General features: G+C 48.8%; 1 protein-coding gene across 2 annotated transcripts in view; it reads left to right on the top strand.

Annotated features, from left to right (window-relative positions):
- The window catches only part of flcn (folliculin), a 33254-nt gene extending 14836 nt beyond the window's left edge, over nucleotides 1-18418 (top strand). For both annotated transcript variants that reach the window (XM_059949422.1, XM_059949420.1), the window contains 4 exons: nucleotides 5003-5126; nucleotides 12624-12746; nucleotides 16596-16698; nucleotides 17658-18418. In XM_059949422.1, the coding sequence (XP_059805405.1) occupies nucleotides 5003-5126; nucleotides 12624-12746; nucleotides 16596-16698; nucleotides 17658-17865 (558 nt within the window). In that variant the 3' untranslated portion in view covers nucleotides 17866-18418. The remainder of the gene's footprint in view (nucleotides 1-5002; nucleotides 5127-12623; nucleotides 12747-16595; nucleotides 16699-17657) is intronic.
- Nucleotides 18419-19595: the final 1177 nt, after the last annotated feature.

The following is a 19595-nucleotide window of genomic DNA, read 5'->3' as shown; positions in this document are numbered from 1 at the left end:
CCTGCACTCTTTGCCATTTAATGCCATCTTTCCTGTAGCAGAGTGACAGATACTGTAGGTGTTTTAAAAAAAAATACTCTGTTCAGACTGTGCACTTAGAGTACTGTGTTCAGTTCTGGTTGTCTCTTTGCAAGACCACCACCAAAAACACCTTTCCTCATGTTGGAAAATTGAACATCTTTAAATCTTTCCACTGAGGTTGGATGGGGCTACAACCAGAGTTCTTGGGTTAAGGTTGAAAGGTAAAAAGTTTAAAGGGACCATGAGGGGAAACTTCTTCACTCAGCCGGTTGTTGGAGTGTGGAACAAGCTACCAGCACAAGTGGTCCATGCGAGCGCGACTTCAATGTTTGAGAGAAGTTTGGGTAGGTACCTGGCTGGGGCTGTAGTCCCAGTGCAGGTTGGAGGTACCTTAAGTAGTTTGGCCCGGACTAGATGGGGTGAAGCACCTGTTTCTGTGTTGGACTCTCCTAATCCTTCTCCCCCATCCGCTGACTTCACTCTCTGCTTTCCACTTTCTGTAGGGGCCTCTCACTCTCTGTGACTCTTTTGTCCACTTGTTCCTCTGTCTACTGCCCTCCCAGCGCGAGGTGTACAAAGCCAGGCAGGGAGTTAAACAATCTCAAAAATTACCTGAGCTGGAAACTTTCTTCAGGGCTTTTAATGAGAGAACTTTGTGAAACTGCAGAAAGTTAGGTAAAACACATATTAGATTAAACACAGAATTGTCGAGCGCTTGAATATACTAATATTATTGATTATTCTCACGATCAGTTAATGGAGATAATACACACATGCATCATGCATCAACTATGCTGTGTTGACCAGAGGGAACTTGTGGTGCAACCATAGCTTAACATAATGGTTCCTTCATAGTACATATACCAATATTAAGAAATGACGGTTATTGCTGTTTCAAGGACAAATAAAGAATGGATGGTGATGGATGTGTTTCTACAGTGTTTGCGCCCAGTCGAAATCCAAATTAACCCACGCAGGAAATGACATAACAAAAAACCAGCTTACGAACAGGAAGTCTCCACTAGTCTCCCTCCTTGCCCTTCTCGCTTGTAAGGGGGAAGAAGTGCTCCACCTCCCCATTCGCCTCCTCCCTCACCTCCATTCCGGGCCCCAAGCAGTCATTTCTGCTACGTGTCTTTCGGGGTTACCTCCTGTATCTGGTGGTCTTGGGTGTGACCTGATGCAGATTGGTGGGGGTGGGGTGGTACGTTTTGTCGAGTACCTTTGCCCCGTCTGCAACAGGTAAGATTTCCCGGTTGCCAACCATTTTAATTCCACTGTCCGTTCCCATTCCAACATGTCCATGGCCTTCTGTACTACCAGCATGTGGTTACTATCAGGTTGGAGAATCAACACCTCATATTCCACCTGGGTTGCTTCCAACCTGACAGCACGAGCATCAATTTCACCAACTTCCAGTAATTTCTTCCCTGTTATCCCCTCATCTCTCTTTTTCCATTCACCATTTTGGCTTCCCCCTACCCCTTCCCTTCCCCTCCCCCTGCCTATCATCTATCTCTGATGCTCCTTGTCTGTCCTTTTCTCTCATGGTTCACTGGTCTCTCCAATCAGATTCCCTTTTTAGCCCTTACCTTTTCCACCTATCAACCATAGAAAACCTACAGCACAATACAGGACCTTCGGCCCACGAATTTGTGTCGAACTTGTCCTTACCTTAGAAATTACTAGGCTTACCTATAGCCCTCTATTTTACTAAGCTCCAGGTACCTATCCAAAAGTCTCTTAAAAGACCCTATCGTATACGCTTCCACCGCTGTTGCTGGCAGCCCATTCCACGCACTCACCACTCTCTGAGTAAAAAACTTACCCCTGACATCTCCACTGTACCTACTCCCCAGCACCTTAAACCTGTTTCCTCTTGTTGTAACTATTTCAGCCCTGGGAAAAAGCCTCTGACTTTCCGCACAATCAATGCCTCTCATCATCTTATACACCTCTATCAGGTCACCTCTCATCCTCTGTCACTCCAAGGAGAAAAGGCCGAGTTCACTCAACCTATTCTCATAAGGCATGTTGCCCAATCCAGGCAACATCCTTGGAAATCTCCTCTGCACCCTTTCTATGGCTTTCACATCCTTCCTGTAGTGAGGCGACCAGAACTGAGCACAGTACTCCAAGTGGGGTCTGACCAGGGTCCTATATAGCTGCAACATTACCTCTCAACTCCTGAATTCAATTCCCCGATTGATGAAGGCCAATGCACCATACACCTTCTTAACCACAGAGTCAACTTGTTCAGCTGCTTTGAGTGTCCTATGGACTTGGACCCCAAGATCCCTCTGGTCCTCCATACTGCCAAGAGTCTTACCATTGATTATATATTCTGTCATCATATTTGACCTACCAAAATGAGCCACTTCACACTCATCTGGGTGGAACTCCATCTGCCACTTCTCAGTCCAGTTTTGCATCCTATCTGCCAGCTTCTCATCCTCCTTTGCCCCTCACCCACCCACCTATATTTCCTTTCATCTGGCTTCACCTAGCACTTGCCAACTCGTACTCTTAACCCCCCTCTGCCCCACCTACTTATTCTGGCTTCTTCCCCCTTCCTTTCCAGTCCCAATGAGAGGTCTTGGTCTGAAACATCTGCACTTTATTCTTCTCCATAGATCAGCGTGAGCTGCTGAGTTCCTTCGGCATTTTGTGTGTGTGTAACAGGGAGGATGTGGAAGCTTTGCAGGGAGTGCAGGAGGGGTTCTCCAGGATCCTGCCTGGATTAGAAGGCCATAGGGATAGGTTGGACAAACTTGCGATGTTTTCTCTGGAATAGCAGTGGCTGGGTGGAGACATGACAGAAGTTTATAATGTTATGAGATTATCTATATCTAGTGTAGATATAGTCACACATCCAGCCCTCGAGTGTGAAAATATCAAGTACTAGAGGGCAAAGGTTTAGTGGGAGAAATTTCAAAAGAGCTTTTGGTGAATACTCCTGGGTCCATCTGCTGTGCACTAATTTCTGATTGACTCATGTCAGAAAGGGTGTGTGGGCTTTGGGGAGGGTGCAGAAGAGATTTACCTGGCCGCTGCATGGATTAGAGGGCGTGAGCTACAAGGAGAGATTGGGTTGTTTTCTCTGAAGTGGTAGAAGCTGATTGGCGACCTGAGAGAGGTCCGTAAGATTCCGAGAAGCATAGATTAGGCAATATATTTTCCCTGGGGAGGAAATATCCAGTACTAGAGGGCATGCATTTAAGGTGAGGGCAGTTAAGTTCAATGGAACTGTGCGGGTCAAGTTTTTGTTTTTTACACAGAGGGTGACAGGTGCTTGAAATGCGCTGCTAGGGGTGGTGATAGAGGCATTAAAGAGGCTCTCAGAGACACGAGATACTGCCGATGCACAAAATGTAAGAGGAACTCCGCAAGTCAGGCAGCATCTATGAATGGGGAAAGAAAAGTCGATACTTCGGGCCGAGACTCTTTGTCAGGACCGGAGAAGAGGATCTTGGAAAAGCGGGTGGATGTGTGGGGAATGGAGGGAGTTCGATGCTGTGTAGCAGAAGGGATTAATTTAATTCAAGATTCGGTATTGTTTGAAGTAATTTCTCAATCATGAATGTGAAGGAGAGCGAAATAATTGTTACTCTTGAATCAATGCAGATCAAAAAACCAAGGTAATGAACACAATAAAAAACACAATAAATATAAATACACAAGATAGCTTATTTCCATAGATTGTATGGAACAGGAGTGTCTGTACAGAAGGTGACTCTGATAGGAAATGGTAAAGTGGGTGAGTGGGAGGAGATGTTGATCAGCCTTACTGCTTGAGGCAAGTAACTTTTAGTCTGGTGGTCCTGGCGTGGATGCTACGTAGCGTTCTCCCAGATGGGAGTAGGACAAGCAGTCCATGAGCAAGGTGGGTGGGATCCTTCATGATATTACAGGCCCTTTTCCAGCCCCGTTATATGGTTAATGTTGTCGTAGCCGGGGGTGATAATGGGGACAAGCTCCCATTATGTATGAAGTGCTCCCATGGATCTCAGATAGCTTCCTACAGCCAAGACCAGCTCTTGGCCATAGCTACTAAGTCCATTGGAACCGTTTCCACTGACAGGAGAAGGGGCAAAGGCGAGTTACTGGCGTCTTAAACCCAGTCGCTTCGGACAGATGAGTCTCGTCAGCCGTCTAAGAGAAGGAAAACTCTGATCTCAAACCTCTGCTGTCTTGTTCTTGTACCCACTCATGGGGACGGCTTCAGGAGTAAACCCAGAAGAAAAACTGGAGCTGAAGTCCCTAAGGCAGTTCTATGTTGAGTTCAACGTTGACTGGAAGTTCTGGCAGGGCTGCTGGTGCCCAGCTGTATTGGTCTCTGCCATTCCTTTGGATTCATTAGTTGCATGGAGAGGGGGTCCTTCCAGTTGGGCAACAGCTTGCTCTCCATACTGTACTGTTCTGGCTACAGAACGCGACATCCATGGTTGACCCTGAGCAGTGGGGGGAGGGGGGCCGCTCTATGTATTTGTGTCTTTGCTGGGGGTGGGGTAGGCTGCTGCTGTCGGGCCGTTTTGACTACCCGTTGAAGAGCCTTGCTCTCTGCAGCAGTGCAGTTCCCGTTGCATGCAGTGATGCACCTCGTCAGGATGTGCCTTGCGGGGCATCTGCAGAATGACGTGAGTATGTACGTGCATCGGCCAGCTCTCTTCAGCCTCCTCAAGTAGTTGGGCATTTGATTCCGAATTTAACTTGCTTGGTGCAAACTTTATGGGCTGAAGGGCCTGGACCTGTGCTGTACTATCGTACAATGTACATTGAAATTTAACACACCGTGGGTGTCAGAAAGGTTCAAGTCGCTCCTTGAGATTTGTGCACAGTGTGCAAGTCCGTCCTCACCAGCCTCTCGTACCCCTGCAACGTGACCTACCAACCTCCTGCACTCCCACCCTCCCAGCCCTCTGCCTCATGACGCGCCTTTCCGGAGGAAGAGAATCTAACCCTTCCTCTGTTTCCCGAGCAGACCATGCTTCCGGTGGGTTGTGTCCGCAAGGTTCCCTACAGTAACTGCTACGAGGAAGCCTACCGCTGCAATTTCCTGGGACTGAGACCCGAGGTGCAGATCCCTTCGCACATCGCCGCCTCCGGTGAGTGGGGGGGGGGGGGTCCTCGTGAGGGAGGGTGTTTATGGATGGAGGTTGGTGATTTCCTGTGATGGCGGAGGGGCAGTGGGGGTGGGTGGGGGGGGGCCCACCAGCCTCTCCGCCCCGGCGCGGTGTGTGTTTGCGGGAGGGTGCGGTGCCGTGACGTTCAGGAGCAGAATAACGCCATTCGTTCCCAGTTGACTATTCTTTTTCCCCTGAAGGAGGGTCTCTCCCTGAATCATCAACTGTTTATTCCCCTCCACAGGAGGGAGAGATGCTGTGGAAGTTAACTCGGGGATGTTCCGCGGCGCAAGAAATAGGAGCTGAATTAGGAAAATGTTGTGCTGCAGAGTTCTGTGTTCGGTTTTTCATCCTTTTATTCTGAGGCAACATACCCATGGTTCCAAGATACCCCCCCACCCCCCACTCAAGTCAAGGACTGGCCCTCTCCATGGGGGACAAAGAAGTTGGAAACAAAATTAATAAGTATTCTGCATCAGGCTGCACTGTGAAAGACCAGCAGTATGCTAGAAATCTGAGAGTGTCAGGGGGTAGAAGTGAGTGTAGTTGCTATTACTAAGGAGAAGGTGCTTGGGAAGCTGGAAGGTCTGAAGGTAGATAAGTCACCTGGGCCAGATGGACTACACACCAGGATTCTAAAGGAGATTATGGAGGCATTAGTAATGGTCTTTCAAGAATCACCAGAGGCTGGAATTCTGGAGGCCTGGACAATTGCAATTGTCATTCCACTCTTAAGAAAGGGAGGCAGAAGAAAGGAAATTATGGGCCAGTTAGCCTGACTTCAGTGGTTGGGAAGATGTTGGAGTCCATTACTAAGGATGAAGTTTCAGGGTATTTGGAGGCACATGAGAAAGCAAGCCAAAGTCAGCAAAGTTTCATTAAGGCGAAATCTTGCCTGACAAATCTGTTGGAATTCTTTGAGGAAATAACAAGCAGGATAGACAACGGAGAATCGGTAGATGTGTGGACTTGGAAGGCCTTTGACAAGGTGCCGCACATGAGGTTGCTTAACAAGGTGAGAGCCCGTGGTATTACAGGAACAATACTAGCATGGACAGAAGATTGGCAGACTGGCAGGAGACGGTTGGAATAAAGTGGACCTATTCTCGTTGGCTGGTGGTGATGGGTAGTTTTGCGCAGGGGTAGGGTTTGGGACTGCTCCTTCTCATGTTATATCTCAACGATTTTGGTGATGGCTTTGTGGCCAAGTTTGCGGAAGATGCAAAGATAGGTGGAGGGACAGGTAGTTTGAGGATGCAGGGAATCTGCCGAATGACTTAGACAGACTGGGAGAATGGGCAAATAAGTAGCAGAATAGTGTTGGGATGTGAATGGACATACAGTTTGGCGGAAGGAATAAAGGTGTAGACTATTTTCTTAACATGTTGGGAAGATGTTGGAGTCCATTACAAAAGTCATTCAAAAATCAGAGGTGCAAAGGGTCTTGGAAATCCTTGTGTATGGTTCCCTAAAGATTAACTTGCAGGTTGAGACGAGGGTAAGGAAGGCGGATTTAATGTTGGCATTCATTTTGAGAGGACAAGAATATAAGGCTTTATAATGCATTGGGTATATTGGACATGGATGATTGTGAGCAGTTTGGGGCCCCTTATCTAAGAAAAGATGTGCTATCGTTGGAAGAGATGTAGAGGAGGTTCACTAAAATAATTCTGAGAATGAAAGGGTTAACATATGAGGATGGCTGAGCGCCTATCCCCACTAGAATGTAGGGGGATTTCATTGAAACCTATCAAATATTGAAATGCCTAGATGGAGAGGTTGTTTCCTACAGTGGATGAGTCTAGGACCAGAAGACACAGCCCCAAAATAACAGGACATCCATTTAGAACAGAGCTGAGAAGGAATTTCTTCAGCCAGAGAGTGGTGAATCTGCGGAATTGGTTTCTGCAGGCGGCTGTGGAGGCCAAGTCAGTGGATATATTTAAAGTGCAGGCTGACAGGTTCTTGATTAGTCAGGGAGTCAAAAATTTTGGGGAGAAGGCAGGAGAATGGTGCTGAGAGGGATAATAAATCAGCGATGATGAAATGGCTTACGTCCGCTACATCCAGCCCTCTCACAGTATCCATTCAGTTTCAGTGAGATCCCACCCTCGTCCTTTGGAGCTCCATCGCAAGCAGGCCCAGAGAATCAATCACAGAAAAATGTTCTGAAATTTGTTGTTTTATTTAACGTGCAAATGTTTATTCAAATGAATCCTACAGATGCGCCTTGGAGAACATTCTGACTGGTTACATCGCTGTCTAGTGCGGAGGCTCCCGTGTACAGGATCGAAGGTGGCAGCAGAGCATGATAGTCTCAGCCAGCTCCATCCTGGGCATGACCCTCTTCACCATTGAGGGCATATTCAAGAGGCAATGCCTCAAAAAGGCAGCATCCATCATTTAAAAACCCTCACTGTCCGGGACACGCCATCTTCTCATTACTACCATGGGGGGGGGTGGGGAGGGTAGTATTGGAGCCTGAAGACCCACACTCAACAATTCATGAACAGCTTCTTCCCCTCTGTCATCAGGTTTCTGAATGGTCCATGAACACCACCTCCCGATTTTTTCCTCTTTTTGTACCATTAATTTATTGTAATTTCTACTTTCTCGTGCCTTGCAGTGTACTGCTGCCATCAAACAACTGCTTCATTTGTTTACTTATTGAGGTGCAAAGCTCTTCCAGTCCTCTGCGCTGTGCTGCCCAGCAAATCCTGTTTCCTTCTCACGGGGCTAGTTACAATGACCAGCTAAACTTACCAACCGGTGCGTCTGTGGACTGTGATAGGAAACAGAACACTGGGACAAAACCCATGCCGTTGTGTACTGTTCCAGCTCCTTACAGGCAGCGGCAGGTATTAAACCTGCGTCCCTGGTAATGTAAAACATTGTGCTAACCACTACACTACCATAAAAAACATAGCAAACCTTCTGTGCAATAGAGGCCCTTCGGCCCACAAAGTTGAGCCGAACATGTCCCTACCCTAGAAATGACTCGGCTTACCCATAGCCCTCTATTTTTCTAAGCTCCATGTACCTGTCCAAAAGTCTCTTAAAAGACTGTATCGTACCATGCTGCCCTTTCATAACATATGTTAGTGATAATAAACTTGATTCTGATTCTAACGCTATCACATCGGTATACTATTATCATATCCATAACTTCGTAAAACATGGTTTATAATTTCAAGCGAATTAAATTAGAATCAGGTTTAACATCACTGGCATAGGTTGTGAAATTTGTTATGCAGCAGCAGTTCATTTCAATATGTAATAAAATCTGTAAATTACAGTAAATATATATAATACATAAATTAAAATGTAGTGCAACAAACGAGTGGTGAGGTAGTGTTCATGAGTTCAATGTCCATTCAGAAATCTGATGGCAGAGGGTTTGAAGCTGTTCCTGAATCATTGAGTGTGTGTATTCAAGCTCCTGTACTTCCTCGCTGATGTTAGCAATCAGAGGGCATGTCCTGGGTGGTGGGGGTCCTTAATAATCGATGCCGCCTTTTCTTGAGACATCTTTCCTTGAAGGTGTCCTTGATGGAGCTGGCTAAGTTCACAACTTTCTGCAGCTTATTTTGATTTCCTTCCCCCTCCCCCCCCACCTCATACCAGACAGTGATGCAGCCAATAAGAATGCTCTCCACGGTATACCTGGACATCGATCGGTGCATTTTGATTTATTTAATTCCCGTCCCCCTCCACCTCATACCAGACAGTGATGCAGCCAATAAGAATGCTCTCCACGGTATACCTGGACACATGCGAGAGCCTTTGGTGCATTGCAGATCTCCTCAAACTCCTAATGAAATATAGCCGGTGTCGTGCTTTCTTTGTAGCTGCATCGATACGTACGGCCCAGGGATAGATCCTCAGAGATGTCGACACCCAGGAACTTGAAGTAGTGCACTCTTTCCATGTCCGATCCCTCGACGAGGACTGGTGTGTGTTCCCTTGCCTTCCCTTTCCTGAAGTCCACAATCAATCGTTGGTCATTACTGTCGTTGAGTGCAAGGTCACTGCTGTGACACCAGTCAACCAGCTGCTTTACCTCGCTCCTATACACCACCTCATCACCATCTGAAATTCTGCCAATGACAATAGTACGGTTATCTCTGTACACAATACATTTGAACACCTGAGGGGGGTCAAGATTAGTTGTTTTGTGCCAGCTCTACTGTGCAAGACATAAAATTACTTTGCCAGAGTAAACATAAAGAGTGTAAAAGAGGTATTGTTCATGGCTTCATGGACCGCTTGATGGTCGTGGACCCATGAGCTCCTGTGCCACCTCCCGGGATTGTAGTATTGAGAAGAGGGCATGTGCCAGGTGATGAGGGCACTTAATGAGGGCCTTATTGAGGCGCCACCTCTTGAAGATGCCCTCGGTGGTGGGGAGGGTTGTGTCCATAATGGAGCTGGTGGGGCCTACAAACCTTTACATTCTCTGGAAATCCTGTGCACTGGAGCCTCCATGCCAGACGATGGTGCAACCAGTCAGAATGGCCTCCGCCTTACATCTGTGGAAGTTTGCGAGAGTGTTTGATGGTGTACCAAATTTCCCCAAACTCTGAATATAGTATAGCCTCTAGAATACTTGGGCCCAGGACGTAGAATGGGGAAAGGTCAGTCTCTGACAATGAGATTCCACTGCTCCCACTCCTCCTCCTTCCGCCCCCCCCCCCCAACCTAAATTCCACTTGGTATGGGTCCAAAGACACCAGAATCAGGTCCATTATCACAAACAAATCTAGGGCACTTCGGCACTGTGGCGGTGAGTGTTACACTATTTCAGCTCGGCATCGTTCGGAGCTCAAATCTGGCCCTGTCCAGGGGGAGTTTGTACGTCCTACCCGTGACCACGTGGGTTTCCTCCGGGTGCTCTGGTTTCCTCCCACAGTCCAAAGATGAACTGGTTAGTAGGTTAGTTGCTCATTGTAAATTGCCCCATTATTAGGCTGGGGTTAAATCTGGGGATTACCGGGAGGTGCAGCTTGTTGGGCTGGAGATGCCTTTTCTGTGCTGTATCTCTAAATAAAGTAAAATCATTTAACATATTGTCGATGACCGATATCGCATGGACATCAAACACTCCTCAGGAGTTCAGCCTGTCATTGCCCAGGATTTCCCTTCTTGTTGCGGCTTTTCAAGGGGATGTCTCAACGTTCCTGAGGCTGAGAGGCCTCTGATCCGGCTTTTGGGAGTGAGGTGGGGTGATGAGGAAGAGATTTTGGTGTGTGGTCAGATTCAGCTACCCCAAGCCAGTAGGAAGAAGACTAGAATATAAATGCAAGGATATGATGGTGAGACTATTTTCCAAACGGGGAGCGACTTCAGAAATTGAAGGTGCAGAGGGACTTGGGAGTCCTCGTGCAGGATTCCCTAAAGGTTAACTTGTAGGCTGAGTTGGGAAGGCCAACGGGTGTTCATTTCGAGAGGATGAGAATAGAAAAACAAAGGTGTAATGCCGAGACTTTAAAAGGCATTGTCCGACCGTATATGGAGGATTGTGAGCAGTTTTGTTGAAGAACAGATGTGCTGGTATCGGAGAAGGTCCAGAGGAGGTTCATGAGAACGATTCCAGGTCAACATCATCATCGTGATCTGCCATGTTATATGATGTGGGCGATTGTGGTCTCCAGACCAGGATTGTTCTTGGCAAATTTCTCTGCAGAAGCGCTTTGCCATTGCCATCAGTGTCTTTACAAGATGGGTGACCCCAGCCATTATCAACATCCTTCGGAGACTGTCTGCCTGCCATCACTGGTCGCATAACCAGGACTTGTGATGTGCACCAGCTGCTCATACGGCCATCCACCACCTGCTCCCATGGCTTCAGGTGACCCTGTTCGGGTTTGGGGGGAGGTAGTGGTGTGCTGAGCTGTTGCTACACCCAAGGGTGACCTGCAGGCTTATGGGGGAAAGAGCGCCTTGCACCTCCTGTGGTAGAGACATATCTCGACCCTGCCACCATGGTATGGAAGCATTAATGTATAAGGAACATTTGTTGGCTCTGGGTCTGCACTCACTGGAGTTCAGAGTGGTAGGGGGGGGCGGGAGGTGAAATCTCATTCAAACCTATCAATTATTGAAATGCTTAGAGTGCACAAGAGATGTTTCCAATAGTGGGAGGGTCTATGACCGGAAGGCACAGCCTCAGAATGGAAGGATGTCCCCTTTAGAACAGAGACCAAGAAGAGTTTCTTCAGCCAGAGTGGTGAATCTGTGAAATTTACTGCCACTGATGGCTGTGGAGGCCAAGGCACTGGGTATATTTAAAGTAGAAGTTGACAGGTTCTTAATTAGTCAGGGCATCGAAAGTTACGGGGAGAAGGCAGGAGAATGGGTTTGACGGGAAAATAAATTAGCCATGATGAAATGGAAGAGTAGACTCGATAGCCTGAATGGCCTAATTCTAAATGATGGCATTTGGAGGCAAGTGGGGACCAGGGGTTGAATGTTGATTTTCGACTGGTGAGCAATTGGGTCTGTGGGGGATGTGGTACCTGATGTTTCATTTCTCTCCTCCCCTGCCCCCAGACTCCCAGACTGGGGAGAATGGGGTTGGGGGTGGGGGGGGGGGAAAGCTGGCTCTTTGGCAATTATGATACCAATCCAAGTGAGCTATTCTGCGTTCATATCCCTCTCTGCACGTCCACATTCCTACCTGAGCCTTGCAATGCCTGTACCGCATCTGCCTGCATCACCACCCGGGCAGCACATTCCAGCTACTTGACCTCTGTCTGAAATCACTTTGTCCCGCACATCTCCTTTGAGCTTTCCACCTTTCTCACCTTGAATTTTTACTGTCCAGTATTAGTTGTTTTCACTCTGGGGGATAAAGATCCTGTTGCTTGCTCTGTCTGTGTCTCTAATAATCTTGTAAACCTCTATTACGTCTCGCCTCAGCCTCTGCCGCTCTTGCGAAAACGACCCAAGTTTGTCCAGCCTCCTCTTCTGGCTCATGCCCTCTAATCCAGGCAGCATCCTGGTGAACCTCTTGTGCACCCTCACTGGGTGGAGGGACAGGGTAAAGCTTTTGACCTTTTACCCCAGGGAGTTGTGCAAGGGTGGGGATGTTGACCTGTCATGCCTGGGTGGTGGGATAAGGTGGAGATGTTGACTTACAGTATCAATTCAGGACTCTGGGAGATTGTTTGGGAACTGGCCTATCAGTTCTTGGTGGTGACATGGACATTTCACCCCAGAGAGGGTAATAACATTGTCTTTTCACCCCTGGTGGAAGATGGTTGGGACATTGACCTTTCACCCCAGGGAGTTGCTAGAAAATCGACACACTGACCTTCCGCCCCAGGGATCTGGATCAAGCGTTGCTCACCAGTGACATCTCGTCTTCTTCACTCCCACACTCTTCCCCCCCCCCCCATTAGTCGAAACAGTGAGGTGGAAGGGGTGGGCATAGGATGGTGACAGGCCAAGCTGACCCCTCTCCTCCTTCTGGTTTTTCAGAGTTCTGTGTGGTGGTGGATGTCCGGCCCCTCCACTCTCCATCACCCACCAGCCACGGTGACCAGGACCCCCTTGGCAGCTACGAGTTCACCGTCAGCAGCAGTGCCATGGTGACCGATCGAGGTAAATTTTCCTCCATTCTCTCCCCCCACCCCCCAACCTGAGTTTCCTAAGGGAGGGAGGGAGGAGGATGTGGTGTCTGGGCTGAGGGGTGGGATGAGGGAGGGGGCAGGGTGGAGCTATTTGATGGAATGAGGGGTGGGGAGAGGTATAAGGAAGGAGTGTCATGAAAGGAATGATTCTTAGGATGGAGTAGAATGGGGAATAGAATTAGGATGGAGGGAGCATCCCAGATGGACTTGTTTCCTGACAGGGACAGTGTCAGGGAGTTGGGAAAGGGGTATTTGGGAATGTGGGGGAACTGTTAGGGTTAGAGTTAGGAGAGGTGTGTAGCTTTCGTCGATCAGGGGACTGAGCTCAATAGCCATGAGGTAACATTTCCGCTTCATAAAATTTAGATCAAACCATACTTGGGGTCCATGTTCATTGAGCCCAAGTTGATAGGGTTGTTAAGAAGGTGTGTAGTGCATTTATTAATTGGGTTCAAGAGCTGTGAGGCAATGTTGCAATTCTAAAACTCTGGTTGGGCCACATTTGGATTATTGTGTTCAGTTCTGGTTGCCTCATGATGTGGAAGCTTTAGAGAGGATGTCATGGGGCAGGATGTAGAGGAGCCTGAAGTCTGACACCACCAGCTCTTCAACCACTCTGTTCTTGAACCAACTGGCACAACCTTAATCATGACCTCAGTACAACAACACTGTGACAACTTTGCATGCAATGGACTTTGCTTTCTTTGTTCTGTGTTGCTTCTTCCAAAAAAAATTTGATTTAAAAACAAGAGAAAATCTGCTGATGCTGGAAATCTTAGCAACGCACCCAAACTGCTGGAAGAACTCAGCAGGCCAGGTAGTATCTATAGAAGAAAAGTCCATTTGACGTTTTGGGCCGAGATCTTTCAGCAGGACTGGAAAAAAAAAGATGAGTAGATTTAAAAGATGGGGTGAGGGGACAGAGAAATACAAGGTGAGGTGAAACTGGGAGGGGAAGGGATGAAGTGAAAAGCAGGGAAGTTGGTGAAAGAGATACAGGGCTGGAGAAGGGGGAGTTCAAAGGAAAAGGGCAGAAGGCCATGGAAGAAAGATAAGTCGGGAAGAGCACCAGAGGGAGGTGATGGGTGGGCAAGGAGATAAGGTGAGGGAGGTGAAAAGGTAGGGGTGGGGGGGTTATTACTGGAGGCTTGAGCAATCAGTGTTCATGCCATCAGGTGGTGGGGGGGTCTAACCAGACGGTATATATTGTGTTGTTCCTCCAACCTAAATGTGGTCGTTCACACAACAGTAGAAGAGACCATGGATTGATGTATCGCAATAGGAATGGGAGGTGGAATTAAAATGAGTAGCCACTGGGATATCCCGCTTTTTCTAATGGATGGTGTACAGGTCCTCGGCAAAGCGGTCTCCCAATCTACGTTGGGTCTCAGTGATATACAGGAGTCCACATCGGGAGTATCAGACACAGTATATGACCCCAACAGACTCTCAGGTGAAGAGTTGCCTCTCCTGGAAGGACTAGGGCCCTGGATGGTTGTGAGGGAGGAGGTGTAGGGGCAGGTGTGGCACAAGGATAAGTGCCAGGAGGGAGATCAGTGGGGGAGGGATGAATGGACAAGGGATTCATGTAGGGAGTGATCCCTGTGGAAAGCAGAAAGTGGGGGGAGAGGGAAAGGTGTGCTTGGTGGTAGGATCTCTTTGGACATGGTGGACTAGACCTCCTCCTACCCTGTTAATTGTAAAAATGCCATCCCCTTCTCTTCATTCCTCCACCTCTGACACATCTACTCTCAGGATGAGGCTTTTCATTCCAGAATGAAGGAGGTATCATCCTCCTTCAAAAAAAAGGGCTTCCCTTCTTCCACCATCAATGCTCCTCTCAACCGCATCTCTTCCATTTCACACATGTCTGCTCTCACCTTATCCTCCTAACACCCTACCAGGGGTAGGGTTCCTCTTGTCCTCTCCTAACACCTCACCAGCCTCTGTCCAGCACATAATTCTCCATAACTTCCGCCATCTCCGGTGGGATCCCACCATCAAGCACATCCCTCACCCCCCCACTGTCTTTTTGCTTTCCGCAGGATCGCTCCCTATGCGATTCTGTTGCCCATTCGTCCCTCCCCACTGATCTCCCTCCTGGCACTTACCCATGCAAGCGGAACAAGTGCTACACCTGCCCCTACACCTTCCCCCTTAATACCATTCAGTGCCCCAACAATCCTTCCAGGTGAGGCGACACTTCACCCGTGTCCGGTACTCACAGTGTGGCCTCCTGTACATCGGTGAAACCCGACGCGGATTGGGCGACCGCTTCACCGAGTCTGCCAGTAGCCATCCATTTTAATTCCACTTCCCATTCCCAAAGAGATGCGTCGATCCATGGCCTCCTCTGCTGTCGTGTGGACATCACACTTGGAGGAACAGCAACTTGCATTATCTCTGGGTAGCCTCCAACCTGATGGTATGAACATGGATTTGTCAAACTCTCTGTAGTACCCCCTTCACCTTTCTCCATCCCTTCTTCCAATTCTCACCTTATTTCTTTCCTGCCCATGCCTTCCTCTGGTGCTCCTCTCCCCTTACCTATCTTCCATTGCCGTCTGTCCTCTTCTATCAGACTCGCCCTTCTCCAGCCCTGTATCTCTTTCACGAATCAACTTCCCAGCTCTTTACTTCGTCCCTCCCCACCCCAGTTTCACCTATCATCTTGTGTTTCTCCCTCCCCTCTCACCACTTTTTAAATCTACTCAGCTTTTTTTCTCTCCAGTCCTGCTGAAGGGTCTCAGCCCAAAACGTCGACTGTACTTTTAACCATAGATGCTGCCTGGCCTGCTGAGTTCCTCCAGCATTTTGTCAGTGTTGGCTGTGATTAATGATTTTTTTTTCTTTCTGTGTGAATGTCGAGTCTGTGGTTCTCCGTGCCTGTGACGCTGCTGCAAGGGAGTTTTCCATTGCGCTTGTGCAACATGTCACGGTAGCGGAGTGGTCAGACTCTTGTCGCTATACAGTACCAGCGACCCAGGTTCAATCCCCACTGCCGCCTGTAAGGAGCGTGCACGCTGTCCCCGTGACTGCGTGGGTTTCCTCCCAGTGGCGTTCCGGTTGGTAGGTTAATTGATCATTGTAAATTGTCCCAAGATTAGGTTCAGATTAAATTGGGGGAATTGCTGGGTGATGTGGCTTGAAGGCAGCAAGAGCCTATCCATGTGGACTCTAAGAAGTTAATAAAAGTAAATGAATTAATGATCAGTGATTGATGAAACAAGGTGATGTGGAGGCTGGTGGGGGGGTTTGATGTGAACAGCTGAGAGAGGATAGATGGAAGAAGTCAAGGGCAGAAGAAGGAGGAAAATAATAGAAGGCTGTGGACTGTGGAAGAAAAGGAAGGAAGAGGGGCACTGGAAGGAGGTGATGGGCAGGTGAGGGAAAGTGAAGAGGTAAGAGGGGGACCAGAGTGGGGAATGGAAGGAAACCAAAGGGGAGGAGGAGAAATAACCAGAAGTTGGAGAAATTGATGATCATGACATCAGATTGGAGGCTACCCAGACAGATCATGGGAAGAGAGGAGGAGGGCACTTGAATGGTGGGTGAGGATCATAGAAAGGGTTAGAGGGGAGCTAGAATGGAGAAAGAGAGGAGGAGGGAGGGTGGGGAAAGAATTCCCCTGAGTTTCTCCAGCATTTTGTGTGTGTTGCTCAAGATTTCCAGCATCTGCGTTTAGGGGGCTGCAGTCAGATCAATTGCAGCCTTCGGCAATGGGGAGAAGTTTGTTCTCACTCGGGGTTAGTGCACCCCTTTGAGTGCCTCTCCAGCTCAGACCCTCACCTGTGCTGTCTGTCCCCCACCCCACCCACAGGTCCCACCATTCTGAGTAAACTGGAAGCTGCCTTGAGCAACGAGAGCTTGTCGGTGGAGGTGGTGGATCAATGTCTCATCTGCCTCAAGGAGGAGTGGATGAAGTGAGTGCTGAGTGGACAGGGTAGGGTGGGAGGGGAGGGGAGGGCTAGGGTTAATGTGAAGTGGTGTTGAGTGGGGGTGAGCAATGGGTGGTGTGGATGGTGGGTGTGGGGAATGGTTAACCAGCCAGACCTCTGGGTCTGTGCGCATCAGCTTGGGTACCTCCCTGATTGTGTCTCGCACCCATTCACACTCCTTGTGTATGAGGTCTGTCTGTCTGTCTCTGTCTTCCCCAGCCCTGGTTACATGGAGCTGTCTGTCCTAGGGTTCGGAGGGGTAGGTGTCAGCCCTTGGTGCTGGGCTGGGCTTTGGGGTGTCTGTTCCTTGTAGGGAGGTGTCTGCATGGTCAGAGGGCATTGGTAGTCTGAGTATACATGCGCCAGGGAAACACACCAAGCACTGTGCTGTAGGAGGCTGGGGGGAATGGGCAGCCTGGGGTAATATTGAAGATTGACTCTTAACATTGTCCCCTTTCTCCATCCCTCCCTTCCTCTCTCCCCTCCCCTTCTGCTCCCTCTCCCCTCCATCTCTCACCCTCCTTTTGTCCTCCATTTTCCCTTTGCTCTCACATCCTCGTCTTCCTTCCCCTTCACCTCTCACTCTTGTCCCCTCCCAAACCTCATTTGGCTCCCCTTTCCTTCCCTACTTCCTCTTGCCACCTCTTTCTCCTCCCCCACATGCTTTGGCATTCCCTCCCTCGTTCCCCCCACCCCACTTTTTGGCCCTCCTTCACTTGCCCTCCATCACCCGCATGTTTCGCCATTTCCTGTCCTTTTCCCTCACTCGCTTCCACTCTCCTGCCTCTTACCCTCCCTTTCTCACTGCCTCATTCCCTTTGCCTTCCATTCCCACCCCCAATCCTGGATCCCGAACTCTCTTTCTGCTTTATCACCCCCTTCTCCTCCATCTACCCATCCCCCCTTCCTCCCACTGCCCCTGAACCACCCCACCCCACCCCCAGTAAGGTGAAGGTGCTGTTCAAGTTCTCCCGGGTTGATAGCCGCCCCAAGGAGGACACGCAGCGGCTCCTGGCTGCCCTGGGAGCCAGCGACGAGGACAACGTCAAGCTCCTCAAGTTCTGGATCACTGGACTCAGCAAGACCTACAAGTCCCACCTCCTGTCCAGCGTCCGGGGTGGTGCCATGCCCCCGACAGAGGCCCACAATTAGCGGGTGGACCCAGTGAGGCAAAGGAGGTGGGCGGGGGATGCAGAGGAGCGAGGAGTGGTGTAAGGGAATTGTATTAACACCAGTGGAGACACAGTCAATGACATGGGGCTCTGTGGGAGTGGGGTCGCTGAGGGAACTGGATTAATGTCTGTGGGGTTCCAGTCAGTGACAGGACGCTGGGGAGAGGGTTCGCTGAGAGACTGTGTGAAGGAGCTGGATTAATGTCAGTCCGGATACAGTCAGTGACACAGGGCGCTGAGAGGGACGGTCCACTGCGGGAGCTGTATTAATGTTAATGAGGATACTGTCAATGACGCAGGGTGCGGAGGGAGGCAAGTCACTGAGGGCCAGTGAGAGGGAGCTGGAGAAACTTTGGCTCCTGAGGCCATTCTGCAGAAGTCAGATGTTTCGGTTCTGGATACTACTGATGCACCTTTTAATCTAACACAGGGACTGAGAGTTTGGATGTGTGTTTTCAATGACAATTTTGCTTTAAGTGTGTGTTTAACTTTGTAATTAGTATTTTCTTTATTAAAGCCAGTGTTCTACTGTATCTGTTAGTCATCGAAAAGCACAGCTCAAAAATGGGTCCTTCGGCCCATCTGGTCCGTGCTGAACTATTTAAACTGCCTACTGCCATTGCCCTGCACCGGGGCCTTTATACCCCTTGCATCAAAATACCTGTCCAAAGTTCACTTGTGCTGGCAGCTGGTTCCACACTCACCATCCCGAGTGAATGGAGATCACTCCTGCAACATCTGGAAGAAAAGACAAGGCAACGGGATCTGAGTGTCAAAATCACATTCAGATTTATTTATTTATTACACTTTACTTTAAAAAAAGAAATAATTTGTTTATTAGATACAGTGCAACCGAGCCTTAACCGGTACATTAGAGGAGACCAGCAGAAACCCATGCTCAGACTGGAGTAATGTTAAACATCTTAGAGGATGTTGGAATTGAACGCTGAACTCCGCCACTCCCAAATGCTGTGCAGACTGCTACGTCCTATGTATGTAAACACAGAGCAAAATGCATTGTTTTGCATGAGCAACCATCCTCTTGTAAGACTATGTTACTGCACATTCTGACACCACAGTGCTTGGCGGAACAACAAACAACAGCAAATCAGTAAATATATCCTAAATAGTAAATCAGTCCTACTGAAGCATCTCCACTTGGAAGGTCAACTGTTTATTTTCTCCATAGATGCTGCCTGACCAGCTGAGTTCCTTCAGCGTTTTGTGCATGTTACTTTGGATTTACAGTTTCTGCAGAATCTCTCTTGTCAACGACAGCCAGATATGCCCCTTTCCTCCCTCTCACTGACCCCCCCTCCCCTTTCAAATACAAAGACAGGTCCCTAACCTCAGAACAGCAGTTTCTGGGCTTCCTGAGGGCTTATGGACATCAGACAGACTTGTCCATGCTGACAGGGTTTTGACCATAAGGCCTCGACTCTGAACTCACCAACTTTGGCCTTTGACCATTGGGTTTTGACAGTTGGTATTGACCCCAAGGACTGACAGATGATGGAACCCGAACTCCAGGTCTTGCAGAAGACGGCAGAGCATTAGAGACTCAGCCAGCTCCATCACATTACGAGGGGTGATTGATAAGTTCGTGGCCTAAAGTATAAGGCGTCAATTTTAGAAAACCTAGCACGTTTATTTTTCAACGTAGTCCCCTAATTCATTTGCACACTTAGTCCAGAGGTCGTGGAGCATACA

Source organism: Hypanus sabinus, chromosome 24 (assembly GCF_030144855.1).
Source record: "Hypanus sabinus isolate sHypSab1 chromosome 24, sHypSab1.hap1, whole genome shotgun sequence".
In the NCBI taxonomy this organism is placed as follows: domain Eukaryota; kingdom Metazoa; phylum Chordata; class Chondrichthyes; order Myliobatiformes; family Dasyatidae; genus Hypanus; species Hypanus sabinus.
This window is presented reverse-complemented; position numbering and strand designations above follow the sequence as displayed.